Here is a 21,322-nt window from a genome sequence, read left to right as displayed (position 1 = left end):
CTCTGTTATAATTTGTTGATTTCATTCGTAAATACGATTCGGAAAAGTAAAATTTTTATAATTTTCTATCTAACAAATATTTCTTAAGTGTTTCTATCGACGGATCAGATAAGAAACTTTACAGATTATATGATTGCTCGTGATAGCATTTATGTCGCTAGCAATTATAACTTCTATAACTTTGTTAAGATAGAAAAACAAATTTTTAAAATCTCATGATCTTTCTTGTTTCTCTCCCTCTCAAATTATTTAGTAAAAAATATTGTTAATTTTGTTCAAATGAAATATAACCCAAAATTGTATAAATAATATATATATATATAATAAAAATAATGTTACTCTTCCAATAAACGTTTCACTTATCTTCTAATATATCATAATATCTAACATAAATAAAAATGTTATCTATTTTTTTTTATATTTAGCTTTTATCCAAACTAGTTAATTTTATTTAGACTTACAATGATTGGTACATGTACATAGGATACATACTTATGATAGTATGAGTATTTCCCGTAAATTTGATAATAATATTGATACCAAGAAACTGACCTTGACGTATGTTAAGTCCCCCATATTTGTTCGCGATATACAAAAAACTATGATCACAATTACTCCGATGGATATAGGATGGTTAATAATTGTTCAGGGAAAATTTCTATTTCACTTAAATACTATCGATTGCTTGTTCGGAAAATCCACATCAAGTATCATTGTATGAATAAGAATTGTCAACGGTAAATAAAGGTAACATACAACTTTAATGTTTAGTATTTTTAGTTAAAATCGTATATATAAATTATAAATATTATTACAAAAACTAGTACATTAAAATAAATATTTATTCAGGAACATATTTATTGATTGATTGTCCTATAGAAAAATTACAATGAAATAATTCTGAAAAATGACAAAAAAGAATTATTGAAACTCATTAACTGTTAAAAACAGATATTACTGTTCAAAAACGATCGATCGATAAACAAAATCTTTGATCGATGATCGATCAACTCTCGTTAATATTCTGTTGAATGTAACAATCCACCGAGTCATACTTCAACTGCAAAATTTTTAATGGATCGATTGTGTATATATATGTGTATATAGGTACGTATATGTGTATTAAAGATCATACGTATAACAGTTAAGAAAAACATGTTGTTTGATAAATGCCAAAGATAATGCATGCGAAACTGATGGTATCAGAATAATGTGCTACAATAAATGATCTATATACATATGCTTAGGTATGCAAATATTTGGACAGAACGTTTGCCGAAGGTGAATCGTTCCTCGGAAGATTACAATTTGATAAGGAAAATATAAAATATTATAATTATCTATTACTATAATAAAAAAATTTCTAATGTATAAAAAAAACTTCTAATGTATAAAATATAAACATATAAAAAGAAGTTTTTTCTAAATACCATCATTGAAAGTACTCTTGGTTTATTGCGAAATAAAAGGAATTAATGCTGGACTATGAGAAAATGATCTACGATATTTCCAAAGGCATATCCGAGCAATTGTCTGCAATAGCATCTTTAATGATGATTTTGCTCATAAAAATAAAAATAAAAATAAAAGAAATCAAAAAAAGAACATGTAAAACTTCTAAACGATCGTGAAACATTCAATGACTTTCTACTTTCACTGTTCGATCTTACATTCGAAGATTTTAACTTCAAATTTATCATCCGCGTCTAAAATCGTTTTTGTTTCATTTATATATAAAAAAAAAAGATAATAAGAAAAGAATAAGAATGAGAAAAGCATAGAAGCGACATAAATGGATTAACAATTTAGCAACGACCATAACTAATCTCGTAAAGTACAAAGGAAATCGTAATGTCGACTAAACGTTTCCTTCGAACGAATAATTTCACGGTAAAAGCGAGAATAAAAATGGATCTAAGAGACGGCTCCCGATTTTATTTCTTAATAAATCAAAAGATATTGTTATTATTGTTATTATTTTTTTCTTTTCCTCTTGTTACATCGTGCTGTGGTAATCTCTACGAGATTTATTACGTTTATAATTTCTAGGAAAATATTCATTTATTATATAATGTTTGTATATATATATATATGAATGTAAAAATATTCGTATATCTATATATATGTATAAAACAAATATTGTTTATTATTTTAGTGTGAATAAATAAATTATATATATATGATCTATAACAATAATAAAATAGTATATATTAGTATTCTTATCAATTAGTATATTTACGTGTAAGAGTATTATAATTTTGAATATGAAACATTATATTGAAATAATACATTACAATTTTAAAATACTTGGAATATTTTAATACGATATATTATTCTTCATACAATATATATACATATATACATATACGTATTTTTAATACACATATACATACACATATACATATTTTTTTATTGTTCTATAGGAAAAAAACCAAATAACTTGTTTTATACCTCTTGTTATATATATAAGGCACACCCACACTTGATTTCTCGGTTAACCGGAGATCAGAGACCTTCCCCGACGAGAAGTTCACGGAGCTTTGTAAGCAATATATTTCCAAGCGTGAGTGTTAAAAATAGAATAGCCTGTGATTACACGGATTGAAAAGGAAAATGAAAATGAGAATGAAAACGGAGACGGAAAGTATGTGTGTATGTATGTGTATAAAGAGAAAGAGAAAGATAGAGATAAAAATAAATATAAATATATATATATATATATATATATATGTATGTATATGTATATATAGACAGAGAGAGAGAGAGAGAGGGAGAGAGAGAGAGAGAGAGAGGGAGGGAGAGAGCGGACATGTGTTCCTCCGTGAAAAGCACGTGTTCGCGATTACATCGAAATAAATGTTAACCCTTGTCACGTAAGAGGATATGCGTGCATCACAATATCCCACGTAACTATGACTGACAACAACGCAGGTTCGAAAAATATCGTATACATAAATATAATAGGTATATGTATTTTCATTCTCATGTAAGTAAAGGACAAATGGCATAAGCGAGATGTCCGGTCAATGTCGTCGTGCATAGTGTATATATATATATATATATATATATACACACACACACACACATATATACATACCTATGTACATAGATCGCGATTCGAAAGGTAAAGTTCCTTTCCTTCCAACGTCTTTTACGAGAGAAAGGACGTTTCTTGTTTATTTATTTATCTAGTTATCTATCTATCTATCTATCTATCTATTTACCTATCTCTCTTTCTTTTACGATCGTTTACGATCTTTTACGATCTTTTACGATTTAACGATCTTAAAAGATTTCGGAACATCTTTTTATAATATTTGTATATCATGTTTAATTTGTTTCTTTTTTTAACTTTTTTTGTTCCTTCTTTTTTATCTTCTTTCTATTCGTTTTTATGTTTTTAGAATCTAGATTAAAATTCTAGATAATCCATATTATTTACGAACATTTATGATTATAATAGTAATAATAATCTTCTATAATATTCTAAATTGTTCTAAGCAATCTTTCTTTCTTGAAAAAGATCTGTGCACAACTGGCGTTTAGATAGTATAGATAAGAACTTTCATAGTTTCTCTAATCTGATCTTAAGATTATTCCGAACAATCTAATCTTGAAAGTGTCATTTCTTGAAAATCTTTAGATCGTCTCACTTGTTATTGAAGACATCGCGTAGAAAATTACAGAACGAAGATAGATAATAATAACGGTCAACGTTACGAAATATATGTTGACGATACTTTTGTCTTGTCTATTCTGAAAAAGATAGCTACGAAGTTTTCCTTTCTTTTAATCTATAAATTATAGGAACTTATAAAATATTTCCGTTTCTATCATTTCTCTAATCCAAACATTTATTAAAATGAATCAAACGAAATTCTAGTAAACATCCTTTCTTGTTGGCTGCTATTTATTAATTATGTCAAATATTTATTAAATATGTCAAATAAGTATCAGTATTTTAAATAAATAATCAATATTTATAATAAAATATCAATATATCCATTAATACAAATAGTATCAATATTTTAATTAAAATATTTGTAAATATAATAATTCGTCAATATTTTAAATAGACGATCAGTATAAATAATTAAATGTCAGGATTGCGTCAAGTTTGCATCATTCATATAAGTGATATTTTATTATGAATACCGATAAAAATTTTCATATTTTCCGATTAAATATTTACTATAAACAATACTTGCCAAACGAATAAACAAGTTTTCTTTTTTTGTACTATTTTAATAATTTAAATATTAAATTGAATTATAGATAACAATTATAAAAAGAACGATATCATACTCACAATGTCCTTGAGGAACGATCAATACTTAATCCATGAAACAGTATTATTCTTACATGTCCTATGGTATTCGATGTCACAAGAAGAATGTTTATAAAAAATGTCCATGAGTAAAAAAAGAAAAATCGCCAATCGTAACAATGTGAGCTCATTCTGCAAAAATGAAGAAGAAAAGAAAAATAAAATGGATAATCGGTTCGGTTTCCGAAAAAACGGATTCTCATGAATAAAAAGGATGATTGCTGGTCCAGAAGCAAAGAAGTTGCTGGAGAGTCGTTCCGCCTAATTCCGACCGGTTTTCGAATGAACGTTAAGATGAAACTTGAAAAGCAAAGAATATCGAACAAAATTTCACGATCCATTTGTTACGATTTCAAAGGATACTTTAAACAAAATCTAATATTATTTATATACGCACATATTTATTTTATATCATTATATCTCATCGAAAAAATGAATCGATACTTAAAAATTTTTTTGCTATAAAGACGATCAAAAAGTTACATTACAAAGAATAAACTTTTACGTCAAAAAGAAGGACAAAAGTATTTTCGCCATAACAATTAAACAAAAAAAAAAAGAAAGAAAGAAAAGAAAAGAAAAGAAAGGAAAAAAGGAAAGCAAGAAAAGGAAAGAAGAAACAATATAGAACAATCCTCTCCCACGATCTAAAAAACGAAACATACACAGGTCAAACTCGTCCACCTTTCGTCACGTAGAAAGTCGTGACTGGGGTGTTACGTCTACTCGAGTATAGAAATATTCGATTCTACTTAAAGAGCAAGCTAGTGGTGAATTCCCCGACATTAAAGGCGAACGTAATGTGTGTGCATGGTGATCATCATCATCCTCGTGACTCGGGGAATCCCAAATAGTTCTTCTTCTTCCTTCTACTCCCTCTCCCCCATCTTCATGGTGGATGAAAGAAGTAGAAAGAGAGAAAGAAAGAGAAGGAAGTAAAAGAGGAAAGAAAAAAATTACAATGTGGGGAAAAGGTGAGGTGGTTAGGGGAAGGAGGAGGGGAGAGAGGGGTTGTCGTTGTCGTCGTCGTCATCGTTGAAAAGAAACGTGAGAATATACGTCACACACGATCAAACTCGAACTCTCTACTAGCGAGGACTTCTCTTTCGAAAAGAAGAGAAGCGAACAGGAGAGAACAGAAGTAGTGAGTTAAGGCAGGCTGGTCGTCCTCGGCCGATCTTGGGAACTCCGCAAGTGTTGTGAACGATCAAGTGATCGAGCGAGCGAACGAACGAGCAAGTAAGCGAGCAAGCATATACAAGACGCGTAAGCGTTTACTTCGTCTCTCGATCTCGTCCGTGTCGGTCGATACCGCGATTCATCCGTCAGTAGCTCTTTTACCATTCTTATTACGATTAGATATAGAAATATATATGTAGTTTTCGATCGATAAGGTCAATCATACTTAATATTATATATTTATATATATATATATTTAAAGTATATATATAAATATATATATATATATGTGTGTGTGTGCGCGTGCGTGTATATTTATCCGCATATAGACCTACATATAAGTTTTTATTCTATCTCATTACATTGCTATTGCTATTTCTATTTCTCTTGACATGGGTCATCGCTGATATTGTAAACAACTTGAGTTATATTATAGAGTTATTACGACTTTTGTGTTTTCTTATTGGTTCTTCTTCTTCTACTATTACCACCAATATCATCGACATCAATACCAGAATAGTGATCTATTATAGATGTGAGTGATAAATATTCATCTATTATTTTTGTGTTCGTATATGCGTTAAGTTTTGTTAAGATATTGTTTTTTTCTTTGTGATTAGCGATAATAATATGGATGTATTTGTTTATGTATGTTTATATATATATATATATATATATATATTGTATCTCATTTAACTTAATCATCAGAGATATATTATTATCTTTTGATTATATATGAAGAAATCATTCGTAATACGAATGCGTTCTTTGTTGATAAAAATGCTTTCTTTTTTATTTTAGGACAATATTTTTGTTTTTTGTTTAATTTTTTCACCCGGAACAGTTTTTCTTTTTTTAAACCGAAGAAAGAGAATTGTTTGTGATATATTGTATATATATCGCAATTATGTATACATTACGTATCTTTAAAATGATTCATCGAATTTGCACGTACAAATTCTTCATTTTCTTGTCAAAATATGTGTCAAAATTTTATTTGCACTGTTTGTAAGAGGATAAATATGTCATATATCATTTCGTACTCGTTTTCATGTTTTCATGTATATACTCTACTATTTTTTTCAATGTTCATTTTGTTCATTCATATACTATACATGTGTATGTAAATATATACACATATAATAGAAAATGCAGGTGATTATTTTTGAAATGTAAACTCTTATATCAGCATAATCAAATCAGATCAATTGTTGAGTCTGCAATTTGTATGCAAAATGTCAAAAAAAAAATATATATATATAGTACAGAGATGGCCAAAGATAATTGTAGATTTGTAGATGGCCCAAAGATTCCTAAAGAATTTTTAAAATTATCAATCAACAAATACTTAACAGCTGCAACTAAAAAAATGCATGTATAAGTACATTTAAATGTACTTAAAAAATTGTTTTCTTTTGGTGACGATGTATCATTAAACGCAATATAGAATATGATTAAAAATATCAGTAATTATTTTTAAGAAAAGAAATGAAAAACAAAAAATAGAGGCACTTAATGCAATTTCTTATTTGTATGATATAAAAAATAGTAAATATAAAATAGTTATAGGTATCAGCAATTATGCGTGAAAAAAATATAATTTCTTTTAAAATTAAAATATATGCATGTGATCATAAATTTAACGACTAGAAAACAATCACTATGATAGATCAACTCGATGGATCGATCATCGTTAATACTGGACAGAATAATCAAGACAACTCATAAGTTAAAATTAATTGTTTACATTCTAAAGTTAAACAATTTATTATCATACTTAATATTTCACTTTTTTGTTAATTTACGTGCTTATCATTATAGTTACATTATCTTCAATAATTTGATACACGTTTCCTCATCGTTTCAGTAAGTTCTTGACATTGTCATGCTTCACATGTTCCTACTCATAAGCTAACAAAAAGATAGGTATATGTTTGTGTATGTGAATGAATTATTATGAATTCAGTGAATATAATTATGCATTGTTATCCTGCCTATCAAAAAACTACGATAAGATAAATAATACTGAATAAAAATAAAAATAATATATAAATATAAAAAAGATCTAATATAAATATACATATAAATAGTACATAAATATAAAAAAAAATCTAATAAAGTACATATAAACAGAGTGGATCAAAAAAGTTTTATCAGGTAGAACTTTTTCGAAGTTATTAGATGGATTGAAAATATATAGATGATTTTAAGAGACAATTATTCTTTTTTAGCACAATATTTTAGACTAATTTTTATTTCGCAATGTAAAACTACAAGTCTACGAATTTTTTTATCTTTCCACGTATATTAATATATGAAATTAAAAATGTAAAATAAAAATATTTGAATTTCTTTTATAAAATAAAACATGTTTAAAACGATGCATAAGAATGAAAAAAGAAAAAGGAAAAACACGATTATGAGAGTCGCAAAGTCGTATAATGATAACACATTCCTTTTATCGCACCAACATAAATTTAACTGGAAAGGAAAAAAAAATAGCTCTACACATAGCAAATTTTGGTAGTAATTCTAAACTCGCTTTATACTACGCAAATACGTCATTGCATCATAGAAAGTTTCCTCATATTTTATGCGTTTCAAATCATCGATACAAATGAAGAATTAAACCTAAATGAATGTACCCTCCTTCTTTTTTAAAAGACCGAAAAAATACTATATAATAATTATCTATCTACCTTATTTTAAATCGGATAGGATTTTTCTGTTTCCTATTTTGTCTATCTAATGGAAATTTAATGTATTTTTTAATCTCTTCAGGAAAAAAAGAATCTAGTAATGGATTTTATGTAAATGGATAATTACATATATAAATTATTTCAATGAAACATTATCTTTTTTTAGCTGAAAATTCGAAATAACGATAGATACTATTGATTATTAAGAAATTGTTTGAAATAATACAAAGCTTTCAGTTGAATATAGATCCAGTTCTTTTCCAAGTTTGTAAAAACTTTTAGAGGATATGCCGTGAGAGCTTAAAAAAAGAAAGAAGAAAAGTAAAAGAAAAATCTCATTGATACGCTCCTAGAGTCCTAAAGTATTGGTAAAAGTTTTATAATACTCTGTGTATAGTTTATGAAAACAGAATTTAATATGTGCATATATATGTATATATAAGCATCTACATATAAAGTGTACATCAGTTACATAACCATATTCCAAGGGATACGTGAAGCTTAAAAGTTTTAAGGAACACTTCTATAAATACACGCGTACATCCACATATGATTTAAAATACGTTCATCGAATGTGATAATAAGAGGAAACAAAAATTCAACACGTGCGGTCGTCTAAGGTGTGTGTTTCATATTCGAGGAAAGCTCTCTGTTTAATATGATACATTCTTAGAGGAAAGTGTCGAAGACAATAAAATAAAAAAAATTAACGGAAGAGGTGGAAGCAGCTGTGCTAACGCAACAAGAATGATGAACAGAAATATTTGTTATATGAATACGTACATTTTCAATGAGGAAATCTTTTGTGTCTGCTAAGACTTAGTACATATATACATAGATGGATGTCATCGAGTATGCCTTAGGCTATACAAAAGTCATTCTCCCTTCTCTCCGTAAATAGTTTTTTTTTTCTCCCCATTGAAGGCACGTGCAATACGTAAGTAGTACTTTCACTGCATTCGAATTCTTCGATATCGGTATTGCAGAATTATCAACGGCTCCCTCTCTTATCTTATTTAGATCTTCGCGTTTACCACGATTTTTTCCGCGAACGAATTGAATAGAGACGTCATAAACTGACGTCATTTCGTTAGGATACTCGAGAAAAATTTACATGTCAAAAGGAAGAAGAATCTAAACATACTCTGAAGCAATGATCTTATATTTTATATCTCGTCATTTGTTGTGCTTATTTTTCTTCTTTTTTCCTCCTTTTCTCTCTCTCTCTCTTTTTTTTTTTTTTTTTTTTTTTACATAAGAGAAGATCAGTTTCTTGTAATTTACTTAAGCCGGTAGCGATAATTCCTTTTTTTTCCAGAAAATTAATTATCTATTTAAATTAAGCATAAGTGTACATAGATACTTTGTACAAAGTCTGCCAAATAAAACTATCAGCTTGTTTTAACTGAAAGATTGAAAAAGAGTAATTTACTTTAAATTATTTAGGAACTTTTCATCTCTCCTGTAATATGCACATACGTCATTTTAAATGCCTTCCGTTTAGATACTAGCCTAATAAAAGTCTTAAAAATTGGAAAAACAATGAGGAAACAATCGCATATATGTTATAAACAATAAAAATGTTCAAGTATATATAATTCAAATTATCAATTGCACTGTATGAAATACTGGAGGAAAAATGTTACATAACGATCACAATGCCTAAATTGATCGATAAATCTTGGTGATCGAATAAAAACTATCATTGGATCAATGGTGAATTATTTCTTGAAAAATCATCATGGAAATTGGAGATCTTAATTGAAGATATATATCTCTTGCTAATTCTATATCCTGCTAGTACGATTATACACATCTATATACATGTATTTATATTGATATTCCACTCACGTACGAGTGATTCATTTCTCGCCTACGTATATACGCATGCATACATAAGTATGTATACTATACGAGTCACTTTTACGAAAGATCACAATCGAATTTATCTGAACGATCCCATTCCTTTCGAATATATAACTGGATGTAATAAATTAACTTAAAAAAAAATAAAAATAAAAAAAAAACTTTAATAAAAAAGAAAAAAGAAAGAAACCAGATAAACACTTGACTATCCAAGCATTAAATGAAACGTAAAAAGAAGAAAATAATAACAGTCACGATGTTAATTTTTTTCGATTACTATTGTTTTTACTTTTTTCCTTCTTTCAATTTTTACAACGCAATCAAACATATAAAGATATCTCCAACATAAGAACGTGTTCTGTTATTTCAGATATTTAAAAAAATATATTTTTTTTCTCGCGCGTTATTCTTAATTTTGAAATTTTACATAAAAGAGAATTATGTTTTCTTTTTTCTCAAGAATAAATATACTTATTTATCTTTTTATCCTCGTCATTATATATATATATAAAAAAAAAAAAATGTTTAAATAATTCAAATCGAAATGTCAAAATATATTTTAAAATGGAAAATATATCACATTCACATAATCACCGTCTCACATACATATATAATATAATAATTTAAAACGCACAAAAATATTGCCGATGATACAGAATAATAAAAAGACGATTATGCCGATCTTGTATTTTTCTGTTGGTTTATTTTTTATTTTTATCTTCATTTTTTTATTTTTTCTTTCTTTATTTATTTTTTTAATCGATCTACTTGTTTTCTATTAGACCAAGCTTCTTGTAAAATTAAATAAAAAATAATTGTTTTATAACCCATTTAAATTAAAATACGATCGCTATCGTGCTTCGAGTACTTGAGAAATTGTATTCGTTTTATGTACATATACATAGATGCATATGTACGTATACGTAGGAAGCTTATATAAAGAGACAACGTTCTAAACGATGTTGCACACGTGTGGTCGGGACTTAAAGCAACACCAGCCGCGTTTCTATTCGGGGGGGCCGTTATCGCGACAAAGTCGACGACGACGGCAAAGACGATTGTAAAGATCACGTAAGGCAATATCGAAGTGTATATCATCTTTTATATATATATATATATATATATATATATATATATATATACCATTGATTATAAAAGATTATCCATTTAGCGCATTGTCTCTCAGAACTGACAAGTAGTTAAACATATATATGACTGAAAATCAAGTGCAAAAGTTAACAGTGTGTCACGTTCAATGGCGTAGAATAACAAGAACTTTATGCATATTCTGTCAAAAAGTGAAAACGAAGATAGAAGAAATGTGTGTGTGAGAAAGAGAGAGAGAGAGAGAGAGAGAGAGAGAGAAAGAGAGAAAAGTACAGTGGTGGATTTACGCACAGATGATCGCTTTGGATCTCGTAAGACAGAGATTCTCTCCTTACGATAATATGAATTTATATTATATAATAAATTTTTCATTTAATAAATATTTGGTAACTGTTTTATATATATATATATATATATATATATATATATATCATTTTATTTCTATATTTTTTATTATTATTTTACTACTACAATTATTATTATATCAGTATAATTGAATTTTGGACTATATATTTTTCACTTCATCATATACAATTGGAGCTTGAAAATATAAATTTTGAATAATTGATTTATTTTAATAGTGCCACAATTCATAGGCGTGTCAAAAATTTGTAATGTCTCGAACCACTTGAAAGATAAACCCGCCAATGAGTATGAGAGAGAGAGAGAGAGAGAGAGAGAGAGAGAGAGAGAGAGAAGAGAGACAATTTTTTGGGATTTTTGATTGTACTGTACATGTAATATTGATGCAACTAATCGTTTCGAAATTTTTTGCAAAGAAAATGTCATAAAAATATTTGACAGAAAGTAGCGGCGTTTTTATTTTCTATTTTATTTTATTATTATTTTTCTGTTTTTATTGTTTTTTTAAAAGACTGAAATAGGAATTTTTTTTTAATAATCGGTGATCTACGTCGTTGAAAAATTCTTCACTAAAAATAGGTTGAAAAATCTTTGCAGACGTCGAAGAAATTTTATACTTCTAAGCAAATTCCATTAGTACTAACACTATAAAAGAACTTTCTTATTATATGTAAGCAATTTCGTAATCTTATAATAGTATACAATTCATTTGGTTATTAATGAAATGAAAAAGAAAAAAATATTTTATTAATTTTTTCACGTTGAATTAAATTGAATATTTTAATTTGATAATTCATAATATTGATCGTTCTTAAACAAAGATGAAATATTTCCGATTACGTCAAGAAATGCACACACGATTGGAATCTCATTCAAGTGCAATAAATAATACCTCGTAGTAAAAAAGAAATTATATCATATCATCGATTAACATCTGAAAAAATTTTTTTAAATCGTCCACGTAATAAAGATACATAAATCTTAATATAACGACATATAATTACGAATTCTTTTTTGTCAAGACGTTGAAAACGTGACAGAGACAAGGAGTTGTTATTAAGTTACAGATAAAGATTAGACACGTTATGGTACTGACAGCTCTTAAGAGAAATATTATACATAATGCAATTTTGTTGACGTAGAATATTATAGTCTACAACGAAATACCAACGAGAAATGAATTCGACGAATGTAATTTCGATGGATCGTGAAATTACAAGTTTATATACTAAAATATGGCCCTCCGCAAATTATTTACATTCTTTAAAAATATATATATAAATTTATTATCGTTATTTTACTTGAAAATTTAATATAATATCTTATACATAATTCATATAAAATATATTTTTTATATAATTTTACAGTAACAATATTTCTCGTTGAGGAAAAGGATATTAAAATCAAGAAAATTTAAGGATCATTGAAAAAAATGGCTGACCACGATAGCGATCACGACGAACACGTTACAAACGATGTTGATCCTCAAAAAGTATTAATAGCTAAGGCAGTAACTATGATAGTACTATGTTCCGTCAGTACTTTCATGGGACTATTTCCAATGCAATTGGCTAAATGGTTAAAATGGAATACTTCAGGAAATATTCAAAATCCAAGGTGAGTAAAAATAATTTAATCAAATCTTATCAACTATTTTCACTTATTTTTTTTTTTGTTGATGATTTCATGAAAATTGATCGGAATATTTTCTAAAATCGTATGAATTCAACACAAAATTTAATATATGATATTACATATCTGTCAGTAGCTAATTTATTAGATTTCCTATTTAACAACGTTACGGAAAAAAGAGAATAAGAGACAAATGTGAAAACGTTCTCATTTCGTAAATATTCTTATCGATGCAAAATTAAAAACTGTTTACACAGACATTGGTTCGCCAGTTAACAAATAAAGATTCTTCGATTTTATGAAATCGAATAAAAATACGAATGTATATTAATGATTTTCCTTAATCGTTCATCATTGAATTTACAATGTATAGATCAACGCAATTAGTGGCTTTGCTTCTTGGTTTCGGTGGAGGAATACTTTTCTGTACGACGTTTCTTCATATGATACCGGAAGTCTCCGAAGGTGTTGAAAATCTTATAGCGGAAGGAACATTACCAAACCTTACATTCTCATTGGCTGAGATATTAACGTGCTGTGGGTATGTTACGATCCGTCAACGTAATTTATAGCTACTTCGATTTACATAAATTATTGTAGATGAGTTATACATGGCTTGTGATAAAAATTGAAAGAATTAAAAAAAGAAAAAAATTTTATTTTTTACGGGAAGTAAGCGTATAATAAATGAATATATGTTTTTGTAATAATTTGTAAGATCACTTGTAATTAGTATTATATATATATATATATTTTTTTTTTAGTATTTCTTTCTTCTATCTAATATTTTAGTATTATTATTCATTATACACAATGAACTAAAAGTCCTTAGATGATTTTTTTTCAATTAATTACTTTTTTTGAGACTCTTTAGGCTAATCTTTTTTTTCAAATTGTAAAACTACCTTATAAAACTACAAGCCTAAAAAATCTCGAAGAGAAATGATTGATTTTTTAAATCTTAGGAATTCGCAGAATTTGCCATGTAGAAACTTTTATTTCATCTTTTATTCGATATATTTTAGTATATATTCAGCCGTATTTCTTTTTTAATATGATACTTTTTAAATGTGATGACTACTGACAGAAATACTACTTAAAATGACTGCTTATAGAAATACTACTTACTACTATTTACTTTGTAGATTCTTCATTATGTATCTGGTCGAAGAATTGGTGCATACACATTTAAGAAAGAGAAAGTCGAAAAAAGAAAAAGACATTAAAACGGACATGAATCGTAGTACAAACGAACTTGTAGAAAATGGTCAAATAGTATCTTCTTATACGAACGGACACTCTCATGCGTAAGTTTTCTTTCTCATCTATTTCATATCTATATTTTATAATGATATTCTAATTATTTACTTTCACTTAACGATTTCATAGATAATTTTCGATTCTATTTTAAATAAAATAAAAAGAAAAAATGATTACACATAAAGTAAATGCAAAACTCAACTCGTTGTTTTTGTCACGCAGAAATGGTCATGGTCATTCTCATCATTTACCCGAGATAATAGACGTCGAAGATGACTTCATGATAAGTTCACTTCGAGGATTACTGATAGTACTTGGTTTGTCCGTGCATGAATTATTTGAAGGACTTGCTATTGGTTTAGAAAGTTCTGAAAGTTATGTCTGGTAAGTATAATCAAGAAACAACTTTGTATATTATAAATAAATAATTATGCTTCGACGATTTCTAACTGTAACACAAGATAATACGTTAATACTGATTTAACGATTTGTTTCGAAACATAACATAACATTATAAACGTAATTTTTGAAATATCAAAATATCATTCATAAAAAATTAACATTAATGTTACATAACATAGTATAAACGTAGAGAAAAATATATTAAAAAATTTTTAATTAATTTTTAGAGTAGATTTAGTTAGATTAGTAATTAATCCTGCTTTTCAGGTACATGTTCGCTGCAGTGGCAGCTCACAAATTCGTTATAGCATTTTGTATAGGGGTCGAACTAACTGCAGCTAGGACGCGACGTTACTTATCGATAATCTATGTTTGCACATTCGCTGTAGTTTCACCCTTAGGTATTGGAATAGGAATAATACTTGTTGGCGGAGAAAGTGCAGCTGCAAGTGGACCTCTAGCAGTAATTTTACAGGTTCGTTGAAATCTATAATTGCATGATGCATTTTGCAACGTTGCATCGTATGCAGTGAAACAAAAGTTTATTATACATTTTTTATTATAAGTTGATTATAAAAACCAATTATTCAATCGATTTTTTAAATCACCTATAAATAGCTCAAGTCCATTTACTTTTCCATCTAGTAATTTTTTATTCCGATAATTTTTCATCTAAAAATTTTTTCCGTCTAGTAATTTTTAGCACACTGTGTTGATAAAATAATTCTTTTTCTTTTTTTTTTTTTTTTAATTTAAGATTGTGAACAATTCTAATCTTTAAAAATGAATACTTCTTAAACATATTTCTTTTTAATGTGACAGGGTCTTGCATCTGGCACACTTCTCTACGTCGTTTTCTTCGAAATTTTACAAGAACATCGTTCTGGCCTTCGTCAATATTTATCAATACTCGTCGGCTTTCTCGTAATGTTTGGACTACAAATGTTAAGTAAGTACATGATATTTATTTCTAAAGATATATTTACTATTTAAAATAATATTATAAATAAATTTGCGAAAAGAAACACAACTTTTACTCGATAATTTTCATACACGGTACATAACACTGGAAGATTACTCTAACGACCTATACAACATACGAAGCAAAACGTTTAATAATTAACCAGAGTAGAAACCATGACATATAATTAAATATACCTTAAAGTTAGTAGCTGTCATTTAATTATATAATTAGTTTCTCTTTCGAAAAAGAAAAATCAACTTGAAATCAACGTAAGATTCAGTATATATGTACTTGATTAGAGATATAATGTGTGTGTGTATATATATATATTACTCCGAATCCATAATTACAAATCAATAAATTTCCGTTTTAATCTGAATTCTACTATTTAATCAAAACTCGTGACTGTCGCGAGAACGTGTAGTAGAAATTTTATCGCATTTTGTTCTTTTTCCATTTTTTCTCAACATCTATTATCGATTGTCAGTATGTAATTAATTACTGGTCAAGAGTCACTTATCAGTCAGAGAAAATAAATTTTCACGATAGTACACTTACAAAAACACAAACATACACACGTGTTTAACTGGTCAGGATCATTGAGGCCAACGTTCGACATTAAAAGAATATACATATTTGGATACATATTATTTGTACTTCAAGTAAATTCAAACTACGACGATGATTAATCATGACTACTTCCTAAGAAAGTTTACACACGTGAGTAGGTACACGTGTAATCCGATTAATGACCGATTATAAATGTGAGATTCGATACGTACTTGAACGTATGTTGCTCTCATGAATTCGAAATCAGATCGTATTACACTATACGGAATATATGCATTTCGTTAACGTACATATAACATACTCTACAACGTAACTGGGTATGGTCGTTTTAAACTTTAAAGGGAATGCTGCCTTCTTCACGATCTTACTCTCATTGAATGGTAAGTGAATGAAAGAAGAATCGTCAATTGTTCTTCCCGCTGATTTATATCAGCTGATTTGATTCATTCGTTTTAGCACCTTATATAAAGTGTTACGAGATTATTGTAGTACTTTGTATTTGACCAAGGGGTCAACAGTATTTTCTTCTCTAAGTATTTAATTTTAATTGGTACGTGATGTACGTAAGTAACGTATAATATATCTGTATATATCTGTGTGTATATACGTATTCTCATCAAATCAATTTTATCGAATAATAAATTATGTGTATATATATATATATATATATATATATATATATATGTATAATATAATATAATATATATAAATTATATATAAATATACACCATAAATATGAATATATAATTAAACATGAAGACTAAATTAGAAAAATAATAAAAAGTAATAAAAGTATTATGTTTATGCTCACCACATCGATGTTAGAGACATAAAAAGAAAATGGTCGCTTCGTTGAATTTACGGGAACACTCAACTCCTTCCGCTATTATCTCCGATGAAAGTGAACGTGGGTCGCCAACCACCAATATTCGTTCGCGTTTTAACGAACACAGACTTCTCGAATTTGTCTCCTTGACGAATACATAGGCGGCTTCCTGTATTAAACATCCCACGAAATTAATTATATACATCAAAATATTCTCTTCTTTTTTTTCTTGTTGTTGTTGTTGTTACTGTTATTATTACAATGTTTCATATATCTAAATATTTTTATTTTGGAGATAGATATCCAATAACGATATTTCACATGAATACGCCTATGGTTATCTAACACGTTTAAGAAAAACGATAATGACGAATATTTACATTGTAAATAATCTCGAACGACGACACGTAAGATTTAAGGCGCGATATGCATAACTAACTAACTATATACATAAAACTCTAATACGAACGTTAGATGCACGAAAGAACTCGGACTATCTCATTGACGCGATCTAAGATAATCATTTCATTTCGAATTCTTCATACAATTTCTATCTCGTAAGTACGTAGGCCATAAAGTAGAAAGTTCTACGCTTACGAACCGTGAGCTTCATTATAAAGATTTAAGATATATATTAACGTACATTTTATGAAAATTAAAAAGAAAAAATAATAATAAAATAAAATAAAATTTATATTGCTTTTAACCTGTTAACCGGGAAAGGATGTGTTAACTCGCCACGCGAATCTAATTTCTTTCCTGATAAAATAATAAATAAATCATTAGATTTTCACTTCATTTACAAAAAAAAGCCATTGTACAGAATGGATTACAAAAGTTCCTAGGTGGGTCAAATGTTCTTCACAAACGATTTTAAAAACCAATCGCTCCTTTTCCTGACTTTCTAAAGTTGGAGTTATGCTTGTAGTTTTGCAATCTGAAAAAGAAGGTTAGCCTGAAAAGTTTCGAAAAAGAGTGATTGATTTTTAAGATCATCTAGAAAGTTTAGGAACTCCTGCGACCCATCCTGTACTTAACTCACCCTCCACATCCTCCAAAAAAAAAAATTCTTCATTTCACGATTGAATAATTTATTTATTCGTCTATTTATTTGATCAGCATTTGTATTAATTAATACAATATGTATTTCGTAAAATAAATGATCAATATGAATATATGAATATTTCGATCAGTTAACGGTTTAAGGGGGAGGGAAAAAGGAAAAAAAAACAAGAATATCGATTCTAAAAGTGGATAACTACGATGATAATAAGTAAAATAAAGATTAATGTTACGTCGTATGAGTCAGAATCACGCCGAGCATAACTGAAACAAGATTCGAAACAAAAGAATTCCGTTTGCTAATTAATCGAAAGGGTTACTAAAGCAACTGCAATAGCAAGGAATACTGCGGAAGTGTATGTTATTGTAGAGGAAGGTAACGAACGTTTTATAGCACGATGGTATTCCGTACTTTTTTTTTACTTTTTCTCCGCACCGGTGATTCGCCATCGCGTTTGGATGGCGTTATACTGGCGAATGATGCCGGTGTGCCTTTCACTGTGAAACGACCTTCACCCGTCCGTCAGCTCGACCGATTTACTTGCAACGTACGTAAGTAAGTACGTATCTATGTAATTATATACACATACATATGTACATACTAACTCGCGAAAATCCCGTTCGTGACCTTTTAAAACGAAATTAAAGAAAGTTTGAGAGAGAGAGAGAGAGAGAGAGAGAGAGAGAGAGAGAGAGAGAGAGAGAGAGAGAGAGAGAGAGACAGGAAGAGAAAGAAAGAAGAAGCAAATACAACGAAGTAATATTTCTTTTAAAAGAATTTTACAAATGTGCACGCACATACGCGCACGTACACATACATACACACACATATATATATACACAAAATGTTTCATTTATAGATATGATATTATATAATATGTATAATTTATGTATGTATATATTATATATCTGAGTTTTTTCTGTTTAATTTTTTACAATTATTACTCGAAACTTTCAAATGTTTAAACAATTCATATTGATTTTCTAAAACGTTTACGAAGTAATGTGAAGACGGAGATACGTGTTTCTAAGAATAAATGAAAACTGCTATAACACGAGAGGATTATTCATTGATTTGTGTCTGGTAAACATAACGTGATAACGATTCATGTGTTGAAAACAATAGGACATCAACTTCGTATCACGAATAAGGCCAATTAAACATCAACACAACATAGAGAAAAAGTGAGAGAAAGGGAGAGAAGGAAGGAGGGAAAGAAAGAAAACGTTTATCTTTATTTACGCAGCAACAAATTTTTTAAATTCAAACGCGAAACTTACGAAAGGCAAATGAAATACGATTCATGCTGAAGAAATGAAAGAAACGCTTCTCGAATTCGAATGTTTAAAATACCAAAAAGAGTCCGGTTTCACGCGTAGCACGCGTGAAAGGTGATGCATTGAAGCGATTGCGCATATATACACATACCACACTCGCTCTTTTCTTTCTTTTTACGTGATTATCACGAAATAAGTATAAAAAAAAGAAAAAGATACAATGAATCAAACGTGAGATATAAAAGTTCGCTGAAATCGACATTATAAGATAATCGATATTTCATTGTTGATTTAAACATTAAAGAAAAATGTATGGAATATGTGTATACAATTTTGATAACATGACTTGATCAAACGAAATATTTAAATAAAATATATATACTACAATTATAGCCAAAGTATAAACTTAAACATATTTATATGTGTAAATATATACATATATATATATAAATAAATATAATAATTACAACCAAATGGAATAAAACAATAAATAAATGAATAAAACATGATTTACATAACGTATTAAAAACAATGTACACATACAAATAATTTCAACGTAAGGTGAATACATTAAGGAGTCACTTCTCTTGACAAATAATATTATTGACTCACCCTGTATATGGATAAAGGAAAATAGAGGGGAGAGTTCGTATGCACGTAGTACGAATGCATCGGGAACTCGGGAGAGAATGAGAGAAAGAGACGGTGAGAGAGAAGGTGGCGGATAGAGCGAGAACGTGGTGGGGATCCTCAGAGTTAGAGCGGGGAGAGAAGAAAGAGAGGGGGGCAGGAAACGGTTCGGAGGGACTATGTAAGATGCGAGGGGATACGAATGACCAACGACGTCCCTATCCAGACCCTGAGTGTCCGGTTCGACGCCGTGCCGCGTGGAACGACTTACGTTTCTTCGTGTCTTTCTTCTTCATCTTCTTCGTCCTCGTCCTCTTCGTGTTCTCCATTAAATAAATCGCAATCGCATATCTAACAATTTTGAGAATAATATCTGATATCAGAACGATGAAGTTCTTTCTCGATTTGTCGTTTCTTATCTAACGTCAAACTTTATATATACATATATGTGTGTGTGTGTACATTGTATATATGTATATATCTATTATCACTTCGATTTAACTAAAATCCAAGAAATTATTGGCGATGCTGTTGAGATCAACAAATTCTTCTTTTGTGTTAGTTTCGATCAGAAACGAGACACGTTGGACCGATCATCGTTGTATAGTACTGTTACTACTACTACTCCTACTACTACTAACTACGGTCCAGTTAAATATCAACGTCGCGTTTAGCACGAGTGCTTTGGGTGAAAGTGGGTAGCCGGTGTAGTTCGCGGAATACTCTCGATTGTATTTGCGATCGTATTTCCAGTTGGAGACGGCTAACATATGTGTAATAATATCCAGGAAGGAAGAGTGTCATTTTCGGGAGAACGATTCATGTCAAAGTCACGATGATGAGAATTTAACTATCGATGATGTGTTCGATGTGAAATATTTCAGTGAATATATTATGATAAGTGGAAAATGATGTTATTCAGAAAATAACGGTGGACATTAGACGCAATCCAGACACAACGGTCGAACGTTCGTTGAGTTCTATGATCCTTTTCAAACCGTGAGGGAAAAGAGAAAAAAAGAAAAAGATGGAAGAGACTACGACTACGTCTTCGATTCTTTTGATGGCAAAAATCGGTGCCATGATCGGTCTTGGATTCGGATCGCTTATATTGGGTATGTTACCTCTGATGGTTGGACGATGCAGGACGAAATTTC

General features: G+C 29.0%; 1 protein-coding gene across 5 annotated transcripts in view; it reads left to right on the top strand.

Annotated features, from left to right (window-relative positions):
- Positions 1-5,450: 5,450 nt before the first annotated feature.
- The window catches only part of LOC122628281 (zinc transporter ZIP1-like), a 23,051-nt gene continuing 7,179 nt past the window's right edge, over positions 5,451-21,322 (top strand). The window contains exons 1-7 of one of the 5 annotated variants that reach the window (XM_043810417.1): positions 5,451-5,566; positions 12,909-13,158; positions 13,547-13,714; positions 14,319-14,480; positions 14,656-14,817; positions 15,103-15,310; positions 15,658-15,784. In XM_043810417.1, coding sequence (XP_043666352.1) covers positions 12,974-13,158; positions 13,547-13,714; positions 14,319-14,480; positions 14,656-14,817; positions 15,103-15,310; positions 15,658-15,784 — 1,012 coding nt within the window. In that variant the 5' untranslated portion in view covers positions 5,451-5,566; positions 12,909-12,973. Of the gene's footprint in view, positions 5,567-5,598; positions 6,042-10,963; positions 11,143-11,267; positions 11,490-12,908; positions 13,159-13,546; positions 13,715-14,318; positions 14,481-14,655; positions 14,818-15,102; positions 15,311-15,657; positions 15,785-20,059 lie in introns of those variants that run through there. The other 4 variants (XM_043810415.1, XM_043810416.1, XM_043810418.1 and 1 more) reach the window with 4 other exon arrangements.

Source organism: Vespula pensylvanica, chromosome 4 (genome assembly GCF_014466175.1).
Source record: "Vespula pensylvanica isolate Volc-1 chromosome 4, ASM1446617v1, whole genome shotgun sequence".
NCBI classification, from domain to species: domain Eukaryota; kingdom Metazoa; phylum Arthropoda; class Insecta; order Hymenoptera; family Vespidae; genus Vespula; species Vespula pensylvanica.
The sequence above is the reverse complement of the archived record's forward strand: the minus strand, read 5'-3'. Positions and strand labels throughout refer to the sequence as shown.